Raw genomic sequence first — 22,964 nt, 5'->3', positions numbered from 1 at the left:
TATCGGTCAGTACGGAAGAGATGGAGACAGTAAACCCAACAACTGAAGAAAAACCAACTAAACCAATGATATTCACTACCCAGTCCTCGACTTCAACCCCAAATCAACCAAAAAGAAGAGAACGATATATGGACTGGAGAAAAGGAATGAGATAACAAAAAGAAAAGTTATGATTCCAGTACCAAAACCAAAACTACAACCACAAATTCAACCACCAACTGAACCACAACCCCCTCCAACACAACCCATCGCTGAACTTCCCATGGAAGAAAGGCTAGGCCGATGCCTAGATCAGTGTAAGTTTTTCCAACCAATAGTTAACAACATGGGAGTAGGAAACTCGACCAACCCAAACCAAAACCAAGAAAACCCGCTTCCCCCTGATGACCTCATAAACCAATCTTAGTTTGAAGAATGGTGGACAAACGATTGGCAATTCCACACAATGACCACAAACCCGTACGCACTATTCTAGCCGGAAACTGCCAACTACCCCACGATGACACCGGAGCTCACCACACAACTCCATCATTACGGGGAAGAACTTAATGAAACCGCCAATCGACTGAGAAACATTGGGGATATCATGATCTGGCGATTTTACGATAGAGAACCCGATATATAATATAAATAATATATATATATATGTTAATTACCATAATTTCCTCTTTGTAAAAAAAATATGGTGTATGTATAAAATATTGTGATGCATATATATATATATAGATTAGATATAGAAGTGACGCATATGTATATATATATATATATATAAAGAGTAAATGTCGCAAAGCTCGACAATTTTGACACATTCTGTGCCTATGTGTTAACATGTTTTATGCTTATGTGTGGATAATACCTTGCTTATTTTATTATTTAATTATGATATTAATATACCTTCTTCTTTGAAATTCAGATGTCAAATCAAGTTTCTGTTAACAAACGTGAAAATAATCATGAAAATTCCAATCAAGAAAATGCTCTGAATATGAATGCTATTGACGATATGATTGCTCAGAGAATTGCTGTAGCAATCCCACAAATTGCTGCAGCTATTAGACAACCAGTAACTGTCATTAGAGATAAAACCGAGAGCAATAAACGGAAATCTGACACTGAAGCTAGTAATAGTGTGAATGGAGGAAATAAAAATAAACAACCTAAAAAGTTAAAAAAAACTAATGGTTGTACTTACAAAGATTTCTTGGCCTGTAAGCCAACCGAAATTTCTAGAAATGAAGGAGCTATTTCAGCACTACGTTGGTTAGAAAAGACAGAAGCTGTTATAGGAATTACTAAATGTGCTGAAGAAGATAAGATATTATATGCTTCTAATCTCTTTATTAATGAAGCATTAGAATGGTGGAATACAACCCTCCAGACAAAAGGAAGTAACATAGTTTACATTATGACCTGGGGTGAATTCAAAGAAATAGTAGAAAGAAAATTTTGTCCTCCACATGAAAGAGAAAAGATTGCTACTATGTTCTTGAACCACAAGATGGAAGGTGTGAAATGTCGTGAGTATACGAAAAAATTCTTTGAATATGCAAGAATGGTACCGGCTCTGGCTTCGCCAGAAACAGTACTAATTTCTTGTTATATTTGGGGATTAGTAAGTGAAATCCGTGATCTGGTAAAATCGGCTAGACCTCAGATTATTGAGGAAGCAGTTGAACTAGTCAATACCATGACAGACGGATTAATCCGAACACAGGAAGAAAACAAAAAGAAGGATTTAGCCTAGAAAATTTTTCAAGAATTCCGAAAGAAAGGGGCAGGGCAATCCTATGCTCAGCCTTTTTGTAAGGTCTGCAGAAAGAGGCATTCAGGAAGATGTGCTTTTAATAAGACCAAATTCTGCAACTACTGCAAGATGGCTGGTCATACAGATGAAGAGCGTAGAAGAAAAGAAACCCGTGTTTGCTATAATTGCGGAGAACCTGGCCACATCCATCCAGAGTGTCCCAAGTTGAGAAAGGTGCCTGACAGCAAAGCTAAGAATACAGATGGACCTAAGAGGAACGCACGAGCTTTTCAGCTTACTACACAAGAGGCAGCAATGATTCCGGACGTCATTGCGGGTGCGTTTCTTATTAATGACGTTTACGCTAAAGTACTATTTGATTCTGGAGCAAATCAAAGTTTCATAAGCAAGAATTTTTGTCAAGTCCTAAACCAACCATTAACCAAACTTAAACAAGTTTGCATAGTAGAAACAACCGATGGAAATTCCACTTATATTCATGAAGTACTTCAAGGAGAAAATATAGACTTATTAGATCACAAGTTTAAAGCTAATTTGCTTCCAATGAATTTGGTCGGATTCGATGTTATATTAGGAATGGACTGGTTAGCATCCAATCATGATCGAATCCTGTGTAATAAGAATTCTGTTGAGATTCGTACGTCAACAGGAGAGTTTATTACAATTCAAGGAGAAAAAGTTCTTAGACCTACGAAGTTTATATCGATAATGAAAGCGGCAAATTTCTTAAGAAAGCAAGGGGTATATATGATTTCTATAATCATTAGCACTAAAGGAAGGGAGCTAAAAGAAATTCCGGTAGTATCAGAATATTCGGATGTCTTTTCAAAAGATTTACCGGGACAACCGCCTGATCGTGAAGTAGAATTCAGAATTCATGTGATCCCAGGAACATCACCAATTGTTAAAGCGCCGTATCGCTTAGCGTCAACAGAAATGTTGGAATTGAAAAAGCAATTAGACGATTTGCTAGAAAAAGGTTTTATACAACCAAGTTCATCACCCTGGGGAGCACCAGTGTTGTTTGTTAAAAAGAAAGATGGATCGATGCGTATGTGTATCGATTATAGAGATTTAAACAAGTTCACAATTAAGAATCGGTATCCCTTACCGAGAATTGATGATCTATTTGATCAACTTCAAGGAGCTCGATATTTTTCAAAGATCGATTTACGCTCAGGATACCATCAATTAAAGTTACAGGAAGAAGACATTCCTAAACTGCTTTTAGAACCAGATATGGTCACTACGAGTTTATAGTTATGCCGTTTGGTTTAACCAATGCACCAGCTGCATTCATGGATATGATGAATCGGATATGTAAACCGTATTTGGATAAATTTGTGATCATTTTTATAGACGATATACTTATTTATTCCAAAACTAGTGATGATCATGTCAAACATCTTCATACACTTTTAACACTATTGAGAAAAGAAAAGCTTTATGCTAAATTCTTAAAGTGTGAGTTTTGGTTACAAGAAGTGCAATTTCTAGGTCACTTGATTAATCAGGAAGGTATTCATGTTAACCATGCCAAAATAGAAGCGATCATTAAATGGGAAATTCCTAAAACTCCTACAGAAATTCAAAGTTTCTTAGAATTAGCAGGATATTATAGCCGCTTCATTCAAAACTTTTCCCGAATAGCAGTTCCGTTAACAAAGTTAACATGTAAAAATGTTAAGTTCGAATGGCGAGATAAGCAAGACGAAGCTTTTGTAACTTTGAAACAAAAGTTAACAAATGCCCCAATACTTGCATTACTAGAAGGAACTGAAGATTTCACAGTTTGTTGTGATGCTTCCAAGTCAGGATTGGGATGTGTATTAATGCAATGTGAAAAAGTTATTGCTTATGCATCCAGACAATTGAAGAAGCATGAAGAGAATTACACAACACATGATTTAGAATTGGGAGCAATAATTTTTGCCCTAAAAATCTGGAGACATTATTTGTATGGCAGTAAGTTTACTGTATTCACAGATCATAAAAGTTTAAAGTATATATTTAGGCAAAAGGAGCTTAATATGAGGCAAAGACGTTGGATGGAAATTCTTAGCGACTATGATTGTGAAATCCAATATCGTGAAGGAAGGGCGAATGTAGTAGTCGATGCATTAAGCAGAAAAGAGCACGAGAAACCTAAAAGAGTACGAGCTCTAAGATTAGAACTTCAAATCAATTTAATTGAAGAAGTGAAAAATGCTCAAAAACAAGCAATGGAAGGAAATAACATTGCTAATGAAAAAAGAAATGGTATAATTGACCAACTGACAAAAGGAAATGATGAGATCCTCCGAATGGGGAATAGAATTTGGATACCAAACATTGGAAATTTACGAGAAAGGATTCTCGAAGAAGCTCATAAATCCAAGTTTACGATGCATCCCGGAAAAGATAAAATTTATCAAGATTTAAAGAAAACCTATTGGTGGATAGGAATGAAAAAGGACGTAGCTAATTTGTTTCGAAATGTATAACTTGTTAGCAAGTTAAAGCTGAACATCAAAAACCATCAGGATTACTTCAACAATTAGAAATGCCAGAATGGAAATGGGAATTAATAACAATGGATTTTGTTATTAAATTACCTACAACAAGAAGAGGTAATGACACAATCTGGATGATTGTGGATAGATTAACAAAGTCAGTTGATTTCATACCAATGAAGGAAACTTTTAAAATAGAACAATTAGCTAAAATGTATGTAGACAAAGTTGTCTTATTACATGGAGTTTCATTATCCATCGTATCTGAACGGGATAGCCGTTTTACTTCTCATTTTTGGAAGAGTTTCCAAATAGCCATGGGAACAAGGTTAAACTTGAGCACAGCATACCATCCACAGACTGACGGTCAAAGTGAAAGGACCATACAAATGTTGGAAGACATGCTAAGAGCTTGTGTAACAGATTTTGGTGGAAATTGGGACGACCATTTACCACTGATAGAATTCTCTTACAACAACAGTTATCATACAAGTATTAATGCTGCCCCATTTGAAGCACTTTATGGACGAAAGTGTCGAACACCACTGTGTTGGGCAGAAATAGGAGGAAAACAATTATCAGGTCCTGAAATCATACAAGAAGCTACTGACAAGATAATTCAAGTCAATGAAAGATTAAAGACCGTACGAGATCATCAGAAGATTTATGCAGATCATCGACGCAAACCATTAAAATTTCAAGTTGGAGATAAAGTGTTATTAAACCTGGAAAGGAGTAGTCCGATTTGGTAAGAAAGGAAAGTTAAGTCCAAGGTTTGTTGGACCATTCAAAATTATTAAAAGAATTGGACCAGTAGCCTATCAGCTGGAGTTACCAGAAGAAATGGCTGGTATACATGATATATTTCATGTAAGCAACCTAAGGAAATGTCTAGCTGAAGAATCCTTAAAAGTACCCCTTCAAGATATAAAGGTAAACGAAAAATTGAAATTTGTTGAGAAACCATTACAAATTGAAGATAGGAAGATCAAGAATCTCAAGAATAAAAGAATAGTTCTGGTCAAAGTAAAATGGGATTCAAAATATGGATCAGAACATACTTGGGAATTAGAATCAGAAATGAAGCGGAAATACCCACACCTATTTCAGTAGATCTCGAGGATGAGATTTAAAATAAGGAGGGGAGACTATAACAAACCATAATAAGAAATAAAATAATCAAAGAAAGAAATGAAGAAATGAGAAGGAAAAGAGAAGAAATAAAGAGGAAGAATGGAAAATATAAAGGAAAATTCCATCCCTCATTGGTGGAGGAAGGAAAATAGAAGGCTTCCACCATGGTATAAATAGGATTTCTAACTCTATTCCCACATCGCTAGATTACAAAACTTGTAAGCTCTTCATAAGAAAGAGAGTTTACATGATAATATTCTTATGTGCCAAATCACACCCAGTAATCCTAGCGGAGGGTGCGAAGCACCCGACGCGCACGGGCACGGCGAAGTGCGATGGGCGCAATGTGGCACTTTGATGGCGTACTTTGCACTTCGCACGCTCGCATCGCCGCGAGCCGCTTAAGGGCCGTGCTTAAGCTTCTTAAGGGCCGCTTAAGGGCTATTACACGTTACTTATTGGACAAGTGTTAGAAAATAAGTAATATGACCACAGTCACAGATACGGTCGAGTGACAAGTACCTTTCGGTAATTTGTAAGCAGGCAGATGTAAAAAAATTTTAATGCTGTAACTGTAAATTGTGTCATTTACAAATGAATGTACTTACCAATATTTCCTGCTGATCGAATATTTTTAAACATGTTTCAGATAACTTGTTAGAGACAAAGGAATGATGCCTATGGGCTTCCAGCTTAAATAAGTGGCTTGTCACCAGAATAAAGAAACGTGTTTTGTAAATTAGGGTTTATCCCTATAAAACTTTTGTTTGTATAAAAATGGGTTTTTATCCCAGTTTATGAAATAAGAATTATGGTGTTTTTATAACTCTGATTAATTTTTCCTAACTACGGTTCTGATGAAATATTTCGCTGCAAATTATTTTAATTAACACGGATACCATCACTCAACGTTCGCGACTCCCCTCCCGGGGTATAGGGGCCGGGGGCTATGACAGTATCATTAGTAGACTCTTCTTTCTTAAGGAAAGCAAGTCGTATACATCCCAATCAACCGCGGCACCCGTTTGCTTACCTGTTTGTAACACCCGTTAATTCCGGTTTCAAGAACTAAAGCTTATAGAGTATGTATAACTCTTTGGACTTAACCGACGCTTCTCGGAAGCCTTACGTTATCCCGGTACTTTAAAGAACCTAACTATTCCTTCCGTTTTGCCTTACACCTCAAAATGGAGGGACTAGAGTGTAATATCTTATGTTATAACACAACATAACCCTAGCCCCCCTTGGCTATTGCGATCGGCAGGAACATCAAGGCCAAGACCCGCTATTTTTCTTTTTTGCAGCCAATTCTAAACCTTATAACTTCAATTCAAGGTATGTACTACGATTCCCCAAGTCTTTTTCACGTTAATTGGTCCTCATATTGCGCGTATTGATCGAAAAACGTCGTGTTGTAGGCTAACCGGGTGGCTGCCCAATTGAGCTTTTCCGGGGCTGTTTCGAGTGAGGTTTTTGCATCAACATCCCGCTAGGTATGACATGTACATCATATTATAATTTCATGGCCAATGGAGGTGTTTAGGTCGGTCAATCGATTTTAGTTCGAAAACTAGGGTTTATCGGGTATAGAATTGCAAATTGTTGAGTTTGATGCGTTAATTGATCGGGTGACCGACCGAATCAGTTTGTACAGCCCTAGGGGGGTTTAAGGGCTGTGGAAAAATTATTTTTTTTGATGCTCGGAGCTGTTGTGGTTAGTTCTTCGTCAATCGAGTCGGCGGTGCTCGAATTTTCGTTTAAACGTTAAAGTAAGAGTTGTAAAAAGGAACCGTCAGCCCTATCAACTCGGGTGACATAATCTTGATGATTGAAAAGATTTAAAATAGAATTTGGTCCATTCAGGGCTGATTCGTTTAACAAATGGTTTAAAGATTTATTACACGCGCATTCGACCCGATTTGACTATCCTTGGGCCTTGGGCCAAGTGTTGGGCCTTGCGCCAAGTTGATGGGCCTTGGGCCAAGTGTTGGGCCTTGGGCCAAGTTGTTGGGCCTTGTGCCAAGACTTGGGCCTTGGGCCAATTATTGGGCCTAGGGCTAAGTGTTGGGCCTTGGGGCAAGTGTTGGGCCTTGGGCCAAGTTGTTGGGCCTTGGGCCAAGTGTTGGGCCTTGGGCGGCCCATTAGGCAAGAGTGTTCTTACTGTCTAGTTTAGTAACGTGTTGTGTATAATTTACAGGCTCTTACTTGTGATTGTGCACTTAGGGATTCCTAGCTCGTTGCAGGTGTTCGATTGATTTCAGGTGAGTTCATGATGCCCTTTTTACTCTTTTACTTTTGTGCTAGCATGCATACCTAAATGTTTTCTTACATGATGAAAGGTTTTACATGAATTTATATAAGCTTACTAGCATATGGTAGGCCTTGGGATGTTAAATATATATATATATGTATATACATTATTTCTTGGCCTATATCTGGCGATGTTGTAGTCGTTTCGACTACTGATGTTATGTATGCCTACTTTGTGTTTACATGCACGGATGTTACGTGTTTGGGTTGTACGTTTGCTCGACCCTGATGTTATACGTGGATGTTATATATATATATATACTATGATATATATAGAGATGTAATTGAAAGGATGTTTACATATACATTTTGTAAATGTATGTATGAGGATGTTTAGTTCGGTAATGATGATTTGATGGATGCACCTTTTTACATTTTAAAACTTTGGTATGACTATCATAACTATTATTTAATGATGTTATTTACTTAAAACTTGAACTCACTCAGCTCAAGCTGACTTTGTGTGCATGTTAGTGTGAGTTTCAGGTTACGAAGAGGATGCCTTATGGCTTGGACGTGCACGAAGCTACTTGGACGGTGAAGGGCATACGGGAATTGAAGTTTCACTATTAAACATTTGTTTTTAAAAGTTTTTATTTAAAGATAACTATGTTGATTTTGTGCAAAATTCCCGGGTTTTGGGAACTTATTTTATTATTTATGTTTTCCGCTGAATTATACTCTGAGATGTTTGTTTTAATGAAAGAAACCGTTTTCAAGTTTAATTATTTTCTTAAGTGTTTTGTATGATTACCAACTGTGGGGTTCTTGGGGTTCGGGGCCTTACAAGTTGCTATCAGAGCCTTCGTTCGAGGGATCCGAGCATCCCCGAATGCTTGGACTCGAACTGTAAGAAAAGAGACCAGTATGCCCACCGCGAGTAGCTGCACCCCAAGAGGTAACTTTTAATTAAATAGTCATTCCTTTAGATTTAAAATTTCCTGGTATGTGATTAACTGTTTAAGTGTTAGATGGAAGGCTAACGAGGTTAGGGGCAGGGGGTGGTTAGGACGGGCGGGTAAAGTAAACGACTAATAACACTTGATCAACGTCATTAGCAGTTTACCCTTACCTTACATGTTCTAATTACCACTTGTACTTGACCGTGTTAAAATTCTGTCTTTGTAGGGATAAGTCATGGTTAATACTTGAGCAGCTAAGAGGGGTGGTTCTAGTGTTCGTGGTCGTGGTCGTGGTCGTAAGCCACGTGCCGAAGCCGAGAGTGAGATTCCTACTTCCCAGCAGGACACCCCGATTCATGAGGAGGGGGATAATCCCGCCTTAGATCCTGCTATGTGTGCGGCTATCGCGGATGAGGTGTACCAGGTGCTCTATAGCGCCATTCTCGAGATCGTTGCTGTGGCCGTCAGGGCCACGGAGGAGTCACTGGTTGGTAAGGGTTCGGATAAGGGAAGGAAGAGTAAGGAGGTGCATGTAGAAGAGGAAGAAGAAGTATATGTGTTGAGTGGGGATGAAGATGAGGTTCGGACTATTAGTGTATCTACTCGGGGTTGCTCGTATGGTGACTTTAAGAAGTGCGACCCCCCTTCTTTCGATGGCACTAAAGATGCATTGGCAGTACATTAGTGGGTGAGAGAGATGGAGTCTGTTCTAAGGGTTAGTAAGTGCAAGGGGGATGATATGGTGACTTATGCTACTGCCTCGTTTCGTTCCGAGGCACTATGTTGGTGGGATAACTTGGCGTAAGCTATGGGAGATCGTTCGATTAGGAGGATGACGTGGGGCGAGTTGAAGAAATTGGTTCTCGATCAGTTTTGTACGCCGCATGAATTGGATAAGATAGAGCAGGAATTCTTGACCTTGGAGGCTGGTACTATGTTGCATCGGGAGTATACCACCAAGTTTAACAAGATGGCTCGTTTATCTTCCGATTTGGTTACTCCCGAAACCAAGAGGATTAAGAAGTAAGTGAAGGGGCTTCCGGTGGACATTCGTAGGGGTGTGTTGACTACCGACATGAACTCTTTTCACTCGGTGGTCATTCTAGCTGGTACGCTATATGATCAGAGGGAGAAGTTACCGCTGCCCGAGAATAGGAAGGTATGGAACTCAAATTTGTGTGGTAAGCAGCCCGGGGGAAGCAATTTTAATCCGTCTGAGAAAAGGGTAAAGACTGAGACTTTTGGGTTTAAAAGGGGTGCGGAGTTCGGTACTTGCAAGAAGTGCGGGAAGCCGCACAAGGGGGAATGTAGGATTGGGTCCGGCACTTGTTTTCGTTGCGATAAGGTAGGACACCCTCATTTCGAGTGTCCGTCATTGACCTGTTTCCGCTGTAAGGGTTCGGGTCACTTGGCATCAAACTGTCCTTCCAGTAAGGCGGGGGGGGGGGGGGGGGTCCGGCAGGGGACTTCCTCGAGGGGGAAGATGGATGAGAAGCCGAAGGCCAGGGCCAGGGCCTTCAATATCTCCAAAAAGGAAGCGAAAGAGGATGTAGATGTCGTCTCAGGTACTTTCTCCTTATTTAGCTTTCATTCCACCGTTATAATTTCTTGTTCCTTTGAAATCGTATGTGTTGACCGTGTAGCTAAGAAGTAGTATAATATCGTCCCAGGTACTTTCCTACTTGATGAGTTACAGGCTTCAGTTTTGTTTGATTCGGGCGCCAGTAGGAGTTTTGTGTCTACCGCTTTCTGTTCCCTGTTTGATAAATCACCCGAGCGCGTAGTCGATGAGTTTGAGGTTGAGGTCGCCGTAGGAAAATCCATGTCCGTGGCTAGGGCTATTCAGGGTTGTTCCATCGAATTGTCTAGTTATAGGTTTCCGGTGCGATTGTATTTGATGCCGCTTGGTTGTTTCGATGTGATTCTCGGGATGGATTGGCTCGCGAATGTTGATGCTCAGATCATTTATGGTCAGAAACTCGTTCGTCTAAGGGCCCCGGATGGGACTCAAATTACGATCTTCGGTGATCGGAATGTTGCGACGCCACATATTATATCCATGCTTAAGGCGGGGAAGTTGATGCAGCGGGGGTGCGGGGCGTATCTGGCATATGCTATGAATGTGAATACCGAGGTGGCTACCGTCGGTGATGTTCCTACTATTCGGGATTTCCCGGATGTATTTCCAGATGATTTGTCAGACGTGCCGCCAGATCGCGAGGTCGAGTTCCAGATAGACCTTGTACCGGGCGCCAAGCCCGTTGCCCGAGCTCCCTACCGCCTAGCGCCGAATGAAATGAAGGAGCTTATGGCTCAGTTGGAAGACTTGCTCGATAAGGGCTTTATTCGACCGAGCATCTCACCTTGGGGTGCCCCGGTCCTGTTCGTTAAAAAGAAGGACGGTAGCATGCGGATGTGCATTGACTATCGTGAATTAAACAAACTCATTGTCAAAAATCGGTACCCTCTCCCAAGGATCGACGATTTATTTGATTAGCTCCAAGGAGCTAGTTTGTTCTCGAAGATCGACCTTAGGTCCGGGTATAATCAGCTGAAGATTCGGGAGGAAGATATTCCTAAGACTGCCTTCCGCACTCGTTATAGACATTACGAATTTCTGGTGATGTCTTTCGGTTTGACCCACGCACCGGCTGCGTTCATGGATCTTATGAACCAGGTGTGTAGACCGATGCTCGATCGCTGGGTTATTGTGTTCATCGATGACATTCTTGTGTACCCTAAAAGTGAATCCGATCACGCCGGTCATTTCAGGGAAGTGTTGGAGGCTCTGCGAAAGAACAAATTGTATGCAAAATTTTCTAAGTGTTCCTTCTGGTTACGTGAGGTTCAATTCTTGGGCCATGTTATTAACCCGAGTGGTATTCTGGTTGACCCTGCAAAGGTGGAAGCCATGAATGAATGGGAGTCTCCTAAGTCTCCAACCGAAATCCGCAGTTTTCTAGGTTTGGCGGGGTATTACCGTCGCTTTATTCCCGATTTTTCAAAAATTTCTTCTTCACTGACCAAGCTGACTAAGAAGAGTGTTAAGTTCGTTTGGGGTACGGAACAGGAGGAGGCTTTTCTCGAGTTGAAGAACAGATTGACGCATGCCCCGATCTTAGCTTTACCTGATGGCACCGATGATTTGGTGGTGTATTCTGATGCCTCCTACCAGGGGCTTGGGTGTGTTCTGATGCAACGAGGTCGAGTCATCGCGTATGCCTCGTGGAAATTAAAGCCTCACGAGGCGAATTATCCTACCCATGATTTAGAACTGGCGGCGGTTGTGTTTGCGCTTAAGTTGTGGAGGCGTTATCTGTACGGTGTTCCTTGCACTATTTACACCGATCATAAGAGCTTAAAGTATTTCTTCGAGCAAAAGGAACTGAATATGCGACAACGTCGATGGTTAGAATTGATTAAGGACTACGACCTGGAGATCATGTACCATCCGGGTAAGGCTAACGTGGTGGCCGACGCGTTAAGCCGGAAGGAGAGACCAAAACCTATTCGTGTGAAATCCTACCAGCTTATTCTCAAACCCGACATTTTGAAACAAATAGCCAACGTCTAGAATGAAGCGTTGCAGGTGGAATGGATTATGTCAGAGCGTATCTGGGGTCAGGAAAAGTTGTTGGAAGACGTTGGTGATGGGGTGAAGTATAAAGATGGGCGTTTATGGGTGCCGAGGTATAGAGGTTTCAGAAGTAGAATTTTAGATGAGGCGCACCAGTCGCGCTATTCCATTCATCCGGGCGCGACCAAGATGTACCAAGACTTGAAAAAGAATTATTGGTGGCCTGCGATGAAGTTTGAGGTGGCTCAGTATGTAAGTAAGTGTTTGACATGTCTGCAAGTTAAGGCCGAGCATCAGAAGCCGTTTGGGAAACTTCAGCCGTTGGAAATACCTGAATGGAAATGGGAGCATCTTACCATGGATTTCGTGACTAAACTACCTCGTACTCCTAGGGGTAATTACGACACCATTTGGGTAATCGTGGACGGACTGACCAAGAGCGCTCACTTCTTACCGATTCGAGAGACTTTTAATTCTGAGCAGCTGGCCGATGTGTTTATTCGTGAGATCGTCTCTAGGCACGGGGTTCCGGTATCTATTATTTCGGATAGGGATACGCGTTTCACCTCCAGATTTTGGAAAAGGTTTCACGAGGAGATGGGCACCAAACTCCTCATCAGTACTGCTTATCACACGCAGACGGATGGTCAGTCCGAGAGGACCATTCAGACTCTCGAGGATATGTTGCAGGCTTGTGTTATCGATTTTGGTGGTAGTTGGGACCGTCACTTACCGTTGGTAGAGTTCTCGTATAATTACAGTTATCACACCACGATTGGGATGCCACCGTTTGAGATGTTGTATGGTAAGAGGTGCAGGACTCCAGTCTGTTAGGGTTCTATTGGTCAGAAGCAGTTGGGTAGTTTGGAGGTGGTCGAGGCTACGACTGAGAAACTCGACAAGATTAAAGCATTTATGAAGGCCGCGCAGGATCGTTAGAAGTCTTATGCAGATAAAAGGCGAAGGCCTACTGTGTTTGAGGCCGGGGATCGGGTTATGTTAAAAGTTTCTCCTTGGAAGAGCATTATTCGTTTTCGTAAGAGGGGGAAGCTCAGCCCAAGGTTTATTGGCCTGTTTCGTGTATTGGCGTGAGTCGGTGAGGTAGCATATAGGCTGGAATTGCCCGAGGAGCTCGAGGGGATTCATCCTACTTTTCACGTGTCCCATCTGAGGAAATGCTTAGCGGATGAAGAGGTCCATGTGCCTCTCGATGATATTGAACTCAATAGTAAGCTGAACTACGTTGAACAACCGATTGCTATTCTTGACCATCAGGAGAGGTGTTTGAGAAATAAGGTGGTTAGACAGGTGAAGGTGCAGTGGAAACACCGTAGGGGTTCTGAAGCCACTTGGGAGTCCGAAGGCGAAATGATGAAGCATTATCCGCAGTTGTTCCTGTCGCATCGGGATTCGGGGACGAATCCCATTGTAAGGGGGAGGACTTGTAACACCCGTTAATTCCGGTTTCAAGAACTAAAGCTTGTAGAGTATGTATAACTCTCGGGACTTAACCGACGTTTCTCGGAAGCCTTACGTTATCCCGGTACGTTAAAGAACCTAACTATTCCTTCCGTTTTGCCTTACACCTCAATCTGGAGGGACTAGAGTGTAATATCTTATGTTATAACACAACATAACCCTAGCCCCCCTTGGCTGTTGCGATCGGCAGGAACATCAAGGCCAAGACCCACGATTTTTCTTTTTTGCAGCCAATTCTAAACCTTAGAACTTCAATTCAAGGTATGTACTACAATTCCCCAAGTCTTTTTCACGTTAATTGGTCCTCATATTGCGTGTATTGATCGAAAAACGTCGTGTTGTAGGCTAACCGGGTGGCTGCCCTATTGAGCTTTTCCGGGGCTGTTTCGAGTGAGGTTTTTGCATCAACATCCCGCTAGGTATGACATGTACATCATATTATAATTTCATGGCCAATGGAGGTGTTTAGGTCTGTCAATCGATTTTAGTTCGAAAACTAGGGTTTATCGGGTATAGAATTGCAAATTGTTGTGTTTGATGCGTTAATTGATCGGGTGACTGACTGAATCAGTTTGTACAGCCCTAGGAGGGTTTAAGGGCTATGGAAAAATTATTTTTTTTGATGCTCGGGGCTGTTGTGGTTGGTGCTTCGTCAATCGAGTCGGCGGTGCTCGAATTTTCGTTTAAACGTTAAAGTAAGAGTTGTAAAAAGGAACCGTCAACCCTATCAACTCGGGTGACATAATCTTGATGAATGAAAATATTTAAAATGGAATTTGGTCCATTCGGGGATGATTCGTTTAACAAATGGTTTTAAGGTTTATTACACGCGCATTCGACCCGATTTGACTATCCTTGGGCCTTGGGTCAAGCTGTTGGGCCTTGGGCCAAGTGTTGGGCCTTGGCCCAAGTTGTTGGGCCTTGGGCGAAGAATTAGGCCTTGGGCCAAGTTGTTGGGCCTTGGGCCAAGTGTTAGGCCTTGGGCGGCCCACTAGGCAAGAGTGTTCTTATGGTCTAGTTTAGTAACGTGTTGTGTATAATTTACAAGCTCTTGCTTGTGATTGTGTACTTGGGGATTCCTAGCTCGTTGTAGGTGTTCGATTGATTTCAGGTGAGTTCATGATGTCCTTTTTACGCTTTTACTTTTGGGCTAGCATGCACACCTAAATGTTTTCTTACATGATGAAAGGTTTCAAACGAATTTATATAGGCTTGCTAGCATATGGTAGGCATTGGGATGTTAATATATATATATATATATATATATATATATATATATATATATATATATATATATATATATATATATATATGTATATACATTATTTCTTGGCCTATATCTGGTGATGTTGTAGTCGTTTCGACTACTGATGTTGTGTATGCCTACTTTGTGTTTGCATGCACTGATGTTACGTGTTTGGGTTGTACGTTTGCTCGACCCTGATGTTATACGTGGATGTTATATATATATATATATATATATATATAATGTGATAAATATAGAGATGTAATTGAAAGGATGTTTACATATACATTTTGTATATGTATGTATGAGGATGTTTAGTTCGGTAATGATGATTTGATGGATGCACCCTTTTACATTTTAAAACTTTGGTATGACTATCATAACTATTATTTAATGATGTTATTTACTTAAAACTTGAACTCCTCAGCTCAAGCTGACTTTGTGTGCATGTTAGTGTGAATTTCAGGTTAGGAAGAGGATGCCTTATCGCTTGGACGTGCACGAAGCTACTTGGACGGTGAAGGGTATACGGGAATTGAAGTTTCACTATTAAACATTTGTTTTTAAAAGTTTTTATTTAAAGATAACTATGTTGATTTTGTGCAAAATTCCCGGGTTTTGGGAACTTATTTTATTATTTATGTTTTCCGCTGAATTATACTCTGAGATGTTTGTTTTAATGGAAGAAACCTTTTTCAAGTTTAATTATTTTCTTAAGTGTTTTGTATGATTACCAACTGTGGGGTTCCCGGGGTTCGGGGCCTTACGCTGTTGAAGTTTACCAACGTGATATCCTCTATTAGGCCAAAGCGTGCTATTCCAAACGTCATATTTAAATCCAGAGTACTTTCATATAACAACTATAACTATACTAAGGTTAGGTCAGACCTAAGAGTCTGCTGATCAGACCTCAAGTCTGCTGAACTGAATCAGACTTCAAGTCTGCTGATTAGACCTCGAGTCTGCTGAAACTGAAACAGATTTAAAGTCTGTTGAATAATACCAACTAGGTACTTATGAAAACCTATTATGATATATAGGTTAATAGAATATTGAAACCAAGGAGGTTGATATTTCCAACTGATAATATAAGGTGAACACGTTAACCTTTTACTGTCTGAACTGATTTTACTCTTGTAATAGACTGGTTGTTATTACAAAGAGTCTGATACATGTTTGCATGAGATATTATCTCTAAAATCGTTATAATACAAAATAGATAATAAAAAGCAACTCACACCGAATACACATGTGTTTGAATCCAAACATAACTGATAATTGGCATACAAAACCAAGTCAGTCATAACCAGTTCTCCATAAGGGTTACATAGCCTAGGGGAAGGTTGTCTCCAAACAGGGGCTATGTACTCGGGGAACCTTTGAATTGTGTGTGTAGGGCAGTGGTACAAATCCCGGGAATGGACAGGCATTCTTGCTGAGTTTGTGAAACAGAAAACTATGTTGTATTTAATGACTGTTATAAATGTTTTATCGAGTCAACGTTTCACTAGCATATAGCTGACGTGTTTTTCCCACCCTTGCAGGTAATTAGATGACAATAGATGGTATACAAGGATTGGAGTCATAGAAAATCGCTCGAGATGGCTCGTTTTTGAATATTATAAATCCTTGTATTAATAATATCACTGTTTGTAAAACTGCAACTCGGGTGTTTAATTCCCGAGTAATTTTGATAATGTAAATTAATATTTTAAAATATTTAAAGACTTCCGCTAAAATGAACCCGCTACTCTGATATATTTACAAAACAGGTACCAACTGTTGGTCACACCTCTAGACCCTGGATCGGGGTGTGACATTAAGCATTGAAATTGTCTTTTGGTTTTGTAAAATCTTTTCCCAAAGATCCTTTACACACGATTGAAGCTTCATAGGCCTCATTAACAACATTTAAATCAAACAAAGATTTATCATAGTGTCTCTTTAATTCTTTAATTTCTAGATTTTTAAAATCACATTCATAGCATGGTAATTCACATTTTTCACAAAGATTTGAGTTTAGAATTACCTCATTGGCCATGAACGCTTGATCAATTACTTCTTCACTTGCTGTTTCTGAGTCAGCATCAGTGATGTCTTCTACCACCCCTTTAACAACCTTATTCTCAACAATCTTTTTATCAACAGAAACAACCTCCTCATCTTCTAACTTGTTGACCTCTGGAATTTCATCATCTTCTTCCTCACCAAAGTCAATTTTCCCTTGTGGAACTTCTTCCACATAAAACCGTCCTGCAAAACTCTCAACAATATCAGGAGGAAATAATGAGATAAGATAGTCAGAAGGAACCTCATGTTTTTTATCATAGGTTCGAGGAAGTTCATCATCAGAAGTATCACAAGCAACTTCTTTTACTTCATTGTTGCTATCTTCATTCACATCCATATCTTCAACTACATCAGTTTTAACACCAATATCTTCATACTCAGCAGACTTTTGAGTCTCAGTGTCAACCTCATCCTTGTCTTCAACACCATTATCCATTTTTACCACACTCTCAGCAATAACATCCTTTTTGTCCTCATCCACCACTTGAGCTACATTTGCTTGGAATACATAATTCCAGTTGAAACCTTCATCAACTTGGGCTGTAGTTGCTTTTTGCTGCGAGGTTGACGCTTCAGTAGGTTTCTTTTCCTTCAATGATTCACCTTCTGACCAATGATATATAGCCTGTCTGTATTAGTCTCGTCCAAAAGGATTAGCAGCATTATCATCAACACTCTTACTTGTGCATTCCCTTTTAAAATGACCTTTCTCCTTGCAACGAAAAAATCTAACCTTAGACTTGTCAAACCCTAATTTAGACGTTGTACCATCAAGTACATTTCGACCAGTAATCTCTTTGAATCTCTGAGCACATCTTATAACACTTGCCACGCACCATCTTATGTCAATCATCTCCATTTCCTCTGGGTCAATCTGATCATAATCTTTTTTCGTCATGTTGTAATTTCCAATGGGACCCGCCACCAAACACTCATATGATTCTAGAACAGATCCTAGAAAAGCCATGTGTTCCTTGATAGTGTCAGTGGTTATGTTTTCAGTATTTGTCAGATTCACTACTATATTACACTAGATAACATTAGAATCCATTGAACTTGAAGCCTGAGTAATTGGAATTGTTCCATAATAACTACTACTATAATGTGGAGTAGCAGCAATATTAGTAACACAAGCTTGACTAATTGGCTCAGCACAAAATGTAGTAGGAATCTTGGGATTTTCAGTAACACTAGAATTAGACCCCTTGTAATACAGACCCACATCTTGTGACACTGCTGTAGACTTCATCTTTTGTTTCTTTCTCAGCTCCAAATCATGAGCTTCAAGATTTTCGATGAAACATGGAAGGTTCAAACGAGCATAAGCAATGGGGTTAGATTGTTGAATCATGACAAAAGTACCCCACTCCTCAGGCAAAGCATCAGCAAGTTTATCGATGTATTCATATTCAGGCTTATCAATCTTCAGCTTTTTCATCTCATTCACAAGATAGTAGTATCTTTCAATTAACTGAGCAAATGATTCACCCTTGACTTGATTAAATATGTCGAATTCCTTCTTGAGAAGTGCAATTTTACTCTTACGCATGACAGGGTTTCCACAATCTTTGTTTAAAAGTGCATGCCAAATGGAATAACATGATCCATTATGTTGCAGTAGTTGAAAGATCTCGGCTTTGATAGCTTGCTGGAAAAGATTAAGCATTTTCTTTTCCTTGAGAAATAATGATTTATCTGTCTCAGCAATTTGTGATAGTCGGTAGTTTTTCTCGTTCTCATTCTTAGGAATGATGTATTCCTCTTCAACAGCTGTCCAGGTTTCATAGTTCAACGCTTGAACATATGTCTCGAATTTGTCAGCCCATGAAGGATAGTCTTCCATCCTAAGAAGCTTAGGAGGCTTGTTGGCTGTACCTATCTCATTTTCCAATTTGATATTTTACAGTAGGATAGACGGCTACGACACAAACGCACTTAGGTTTTCCATAGTCAATGGATATGTAAGCAAAGATGGTCAACGGATATGCTTCTGGTCAAGGATGGTCAACGTATAAGTATTGGACAAAAGTCAACGTATATGTTGGTGGTCAACATATAAGTGTTTACCTTCTAACATATGCAGCGTATATGTTATACGCCGTATATGTTATACGTGAAGAACATATACGCTGTCATGACATATACGGTGAAAATCTCCATTTTGGTAAGTTTGGAATTTAAAGGTGCAAATGATGTAGGAATTGAATGAATTTTGGTAGGGTTAGACACGGATGTATTAGGAAGGTTCTGTGAAAGTTTGGAGAACTTTTGATGGTTGAATTTGTAGTTGGAGAGAAAACCTTGAAAACTTGAAGTGTTCAAGCTAGTAACGAGCCATGAGCTCTGATACCACTTGAAATGGGATGCTATCTTGAAGTAAATGACAATAAGGATCTCTAGTTGTTACAGCTTGTATCTCAGAGTGTGGAATCCATTGAGATTGAACACATCCAAGTAAACATTAAGCACATTTTCATATATATCAAGAAACAATACAAGATTGACACTTTGTCCACTTTCTTACTCTACTCTCTCTCTCTCTCTCTCTCTCTCTCTGATAATCACCAAAAGTCTAAGTAGAAACGCATAAGTCCCCTATTTATAGGCAACATGAACAAGCTCATCAAGTCCGTATATGATATATGGTGTATATCATATACGCCGCATATGATATGCGTTGACTTGAAGACTTATGCGTTGACTAACAAACACAAACTATACATTTACCCCTATACAATCATATCTAGTACATCTAATACCCTAGCAATAGACATTATGTTCTAACACTCATAGACCTAAGACTGTCAATACCATAGACTCCATCCTTCAACTGTTGCACATGGATCTTTTTAGTCCAATTCAACCTTTGGCAATAGGACGAAAATCCTATTGCCTGGTTATTACCGACGATATCTCGCGTTTCAGTTGGACTTTTCTTCTAGGTCACAAGAATGAGATTGTTCAGTTTCTAATTCGTTTCATGACATTGGTGGAAAATCAAACAGAAAAGAGAGTCAAGTGCATACGAAGTGACAATGGAACAGAATTCTGTAACATGACGGTGGATGATTTCTGCCATAGTAAGGGGATTCTTCGACAATTCAGTGCCCCTTACACTCCTGAACATAATGGGGTTGCTGAAAGATGCAACAGAAATCTTGTCGAAGCTGCACGAACAATGTTGTCATAGTCAAAGCTTCTGTTAATTTTCTGGGGTGAAGCCATTAATGCTGCTTGCTTTACCCAGAATCGTGTGTTTCTAAACAAAAGGTTGAACAAGACTCCATATGAACTCTACTATGGGACCAAGCAGAGAGTCAACTACTTCCAAACGTTTGGATGTCCATACACCTTGCTTCAAAAATATGCCTTATCAACCTCAAAGTTCGCTAAGAGAGTAGATGAGTGCTACTTTGTAGGTTATGCAGCAGACAAAAGCGCTTATCGTGTATACAGCAAGAGAGCAAAAGTAATAATGGAATCCTACAACATTGATTGGTAAGAAATAACTCCCACAGATGCACACTTTGGTCCTAACTAGATGTGTGATTATGAGGGCTTGTTCAATCAGTTTCGAGGCATCTATGTCACACTTGTTGCCCCCCCCCCCGGTTCCTCCTGTTACGTCTGCACCGGTCTATACTGCAAATGATCAGTCAATCTTAATGCAAGCTTTGTTAAGAGGTCTAGAAGATGTTCATGTAGCTGCTCCCGCACCTGTGTTGAATGTATTGCCCACGGTTAATCAACCAGCTGCTGTCAATGCAATGCATCCACCTGGAGACACTACTGACATTCCCACAGTCAAAGACACCACTGACTCAGATACTGATTCTTACATGTCAGCTGACAATGTGGAAAATGACCAGACTGATCCTGTTGCGAATCCTCAAGCAGAACCAAGTGTGGTTGATTCTGTTCCCACACCTTCCTCTCAAGAATATGTTGAAGGTCCTGCTGAGGAAACACTTATAGAAGATGCTCAAGTTGATGCTTCTGACAAAACTGACTCTACCTTGACTGAAACACCCGAATGAGAACATCATTGGAGATCCATCGGCTGGTATTCAAACACGTAGCACATTTGGTAACATTAGCAGATGTCTTTTTGCTTGTTTTATTTCATAGGTTGAGCCCAAGGACTATAAAGTTGCGATGAAAGAGAACTCTTGGGTGGAAGTAATGCAAGAAGAACTGTTGCAGTTCAAGAAGCTGAGTGTTTGGAAATTGGTCGAGAAACCTGAAAACAAGAAACCAATTGGGACAAAATGGGTATTTCAAAATAAGAAGGATGACAAGGGAGTGATAATAAGAAACAAAGCCCGGCTCGTTGTACTAGGGTTTTCACAACGTGAAGGTCTTGACCATGATGAAGTTTATGCATATTAAATGGACGTTTAGACAACTTTCTTGTATGGGAAAGTAAAAGAAGAAATCTATGTCAAGCAACATCCAGGTTTTGAGGATCCAAATCACCGTGATTATGTTTACCGACTTGACCAAGATCTTTATGGCCTTCACCAAGCACCTCGTGACTGGTATGCAACACTTGCTGATCATTTAGTGAAGAATGGCTATAAAAGAGGTATCGTTGATCAAACACTCTTTGTCAAGAAAGTTCATGGTGATTTGATCCTAGTCCAAGTGTATGGGACGACATCATTTTTGGATTGACGAACAATAGTCTTTGTAAGGAGTTTTCAGAGGTTATGCAAAAATGGTTTGAGATGAGTTCTTTGAGAGAAATGACTTTCTTCCTGGGCCTACAAGTAGAACAAAAGACGGACGAGATTTTAATCCATCAAGAAAAATACGTCCACGACATTGTTTAAAAGTTTGGTTTCAAGTATTCATATGCTTTCATGACCGGTTGCTACACGACCCATCCTCGCTCCTGATCCGTCAGGAAAGCCAATCGATCAACACCTTTGTAGGTCCATGATTGGCTTCCTGATGTAAGACCAGACATTATGTTCCCTGTTTTTCAGTGTGCATCAATCAGATCCGAGGGAATCTCACATGATTGCAGTCAAGTGTATTTTCAGATACCTTAAAGGAAGACCTAGGTTGGGATTATGGTATCCTAAAGAGTTTCCTTTGGAACTTCATGCCTACACTAACAGTGATTATGGGGATGTAATATTGACCGCAAGTCAACATCCAGGGGATGTCAATTTCTGGGAGATAGGTTGATCTCTTGGCAATGCAAGAAGCAAGTCACCTTGTCCACCTTCACTGCTGAACCCGAGTACATTGCCACATCCAGCTGTTGTTCCCAAGTGATATGGATCCAGCATCAGCTGCTGGATTACGGTTTGAATTTCTTTAACACCACGATCAATTATGATAATGAGGCTGCTGTTGCAATTGTTAAAAACCCGGTTCAGCACTCAAAGACAAAGCCCATTGACATTCAAATGCATTTCATTCGTGATTGTTTTGATTGTAAACTTGTCAACATTAAAAGAGTCCATTCGGATTACAACTTTGCGGATCTCTTTACTAAAGCTTTCAGTCGTGCCAATTTTTATACCTTGTTGAATCTTTGGACATGATTTCTTTTGAGTAAATTTTTATTCTTTTATTTTAAAATTGTAAATATTTTTTAATATGTCACAATTTTAGAGGGAGAAAATTGAGTTAAGTTTAACTCACCAAAAAGATTTTCAGTTTGCTTTCAAGAAAAACTAAAATGAGTCATTTGACGTAACAAAAAGATTTTATTTTTAATATTTAAGAAAATCAGAAAAAACTTATCCCATTTAGAGGGAGCTCCTGTTCAGATGGAGCCGGATATTTAAAATTTTCAAGTTAAGAAATTGATCCGACCTTTTGGAATATGATAGTACATTGGTTTTTAATGATCCTAGTGCATGAAAATAGTAGATCAAGAGTCCACAAGATCATTCCTTAATGTGTATATAGGCTTGACAAACAAGTAAATGTCATATGATATAAACTTAATCTCTTGCCCATGCTAGTTGTTATA

At 39.9% G+C, this 22,964-nt stretch overlaps 1 protein-coding gene across 1 annotated transcript; it reads left to right on the top strand.

The window, feature by feature from the left end:
* Window positions 1-1,873: 1,873 nt before the first annotated feature.
* LOC143569276 (uncharacterized) lies at window positions 1,874-8,846 on the top strand. The gene is made up of 2 exons (XM_077055237.1): window positions 1,874-2,744; window positions 8,830-8,846. The coding sequence occupies exons 1-2, from the start codon at window positions 1,874-1,876 to the stop codon at window positions 8,844-8,846; spliced, it is 888 nt and encodes a 295-aa protein (XP_076911352.1).
* The last annotated feature ends 14,118 nt before the right edge of the window (window positions 8,847-22,964 follow it).

The sequence above is a fragment of the Bidens hawaiensis genome, unplaced genomic scaffold (assembly GCF_021521415.1).
Source record: "Bidens hawaiensis isolate Kalapana, Puna unplaced genomic scaffold, B.hawaiensis_p1.1 tig00024440_1, whole genome shotgun sequence".
Classification (NCBI taxonomy): Eukaryota; Viridiplantae; Streptophyta; class Magnoliopsida; order Asterales; family Asteraceae; genus Bidens; species Bidens hawaiensis.
Note: the sequence above shows the minus strand (reverse complement) of the source record. Positions and strands in the feature narration are given on the sequence as shown.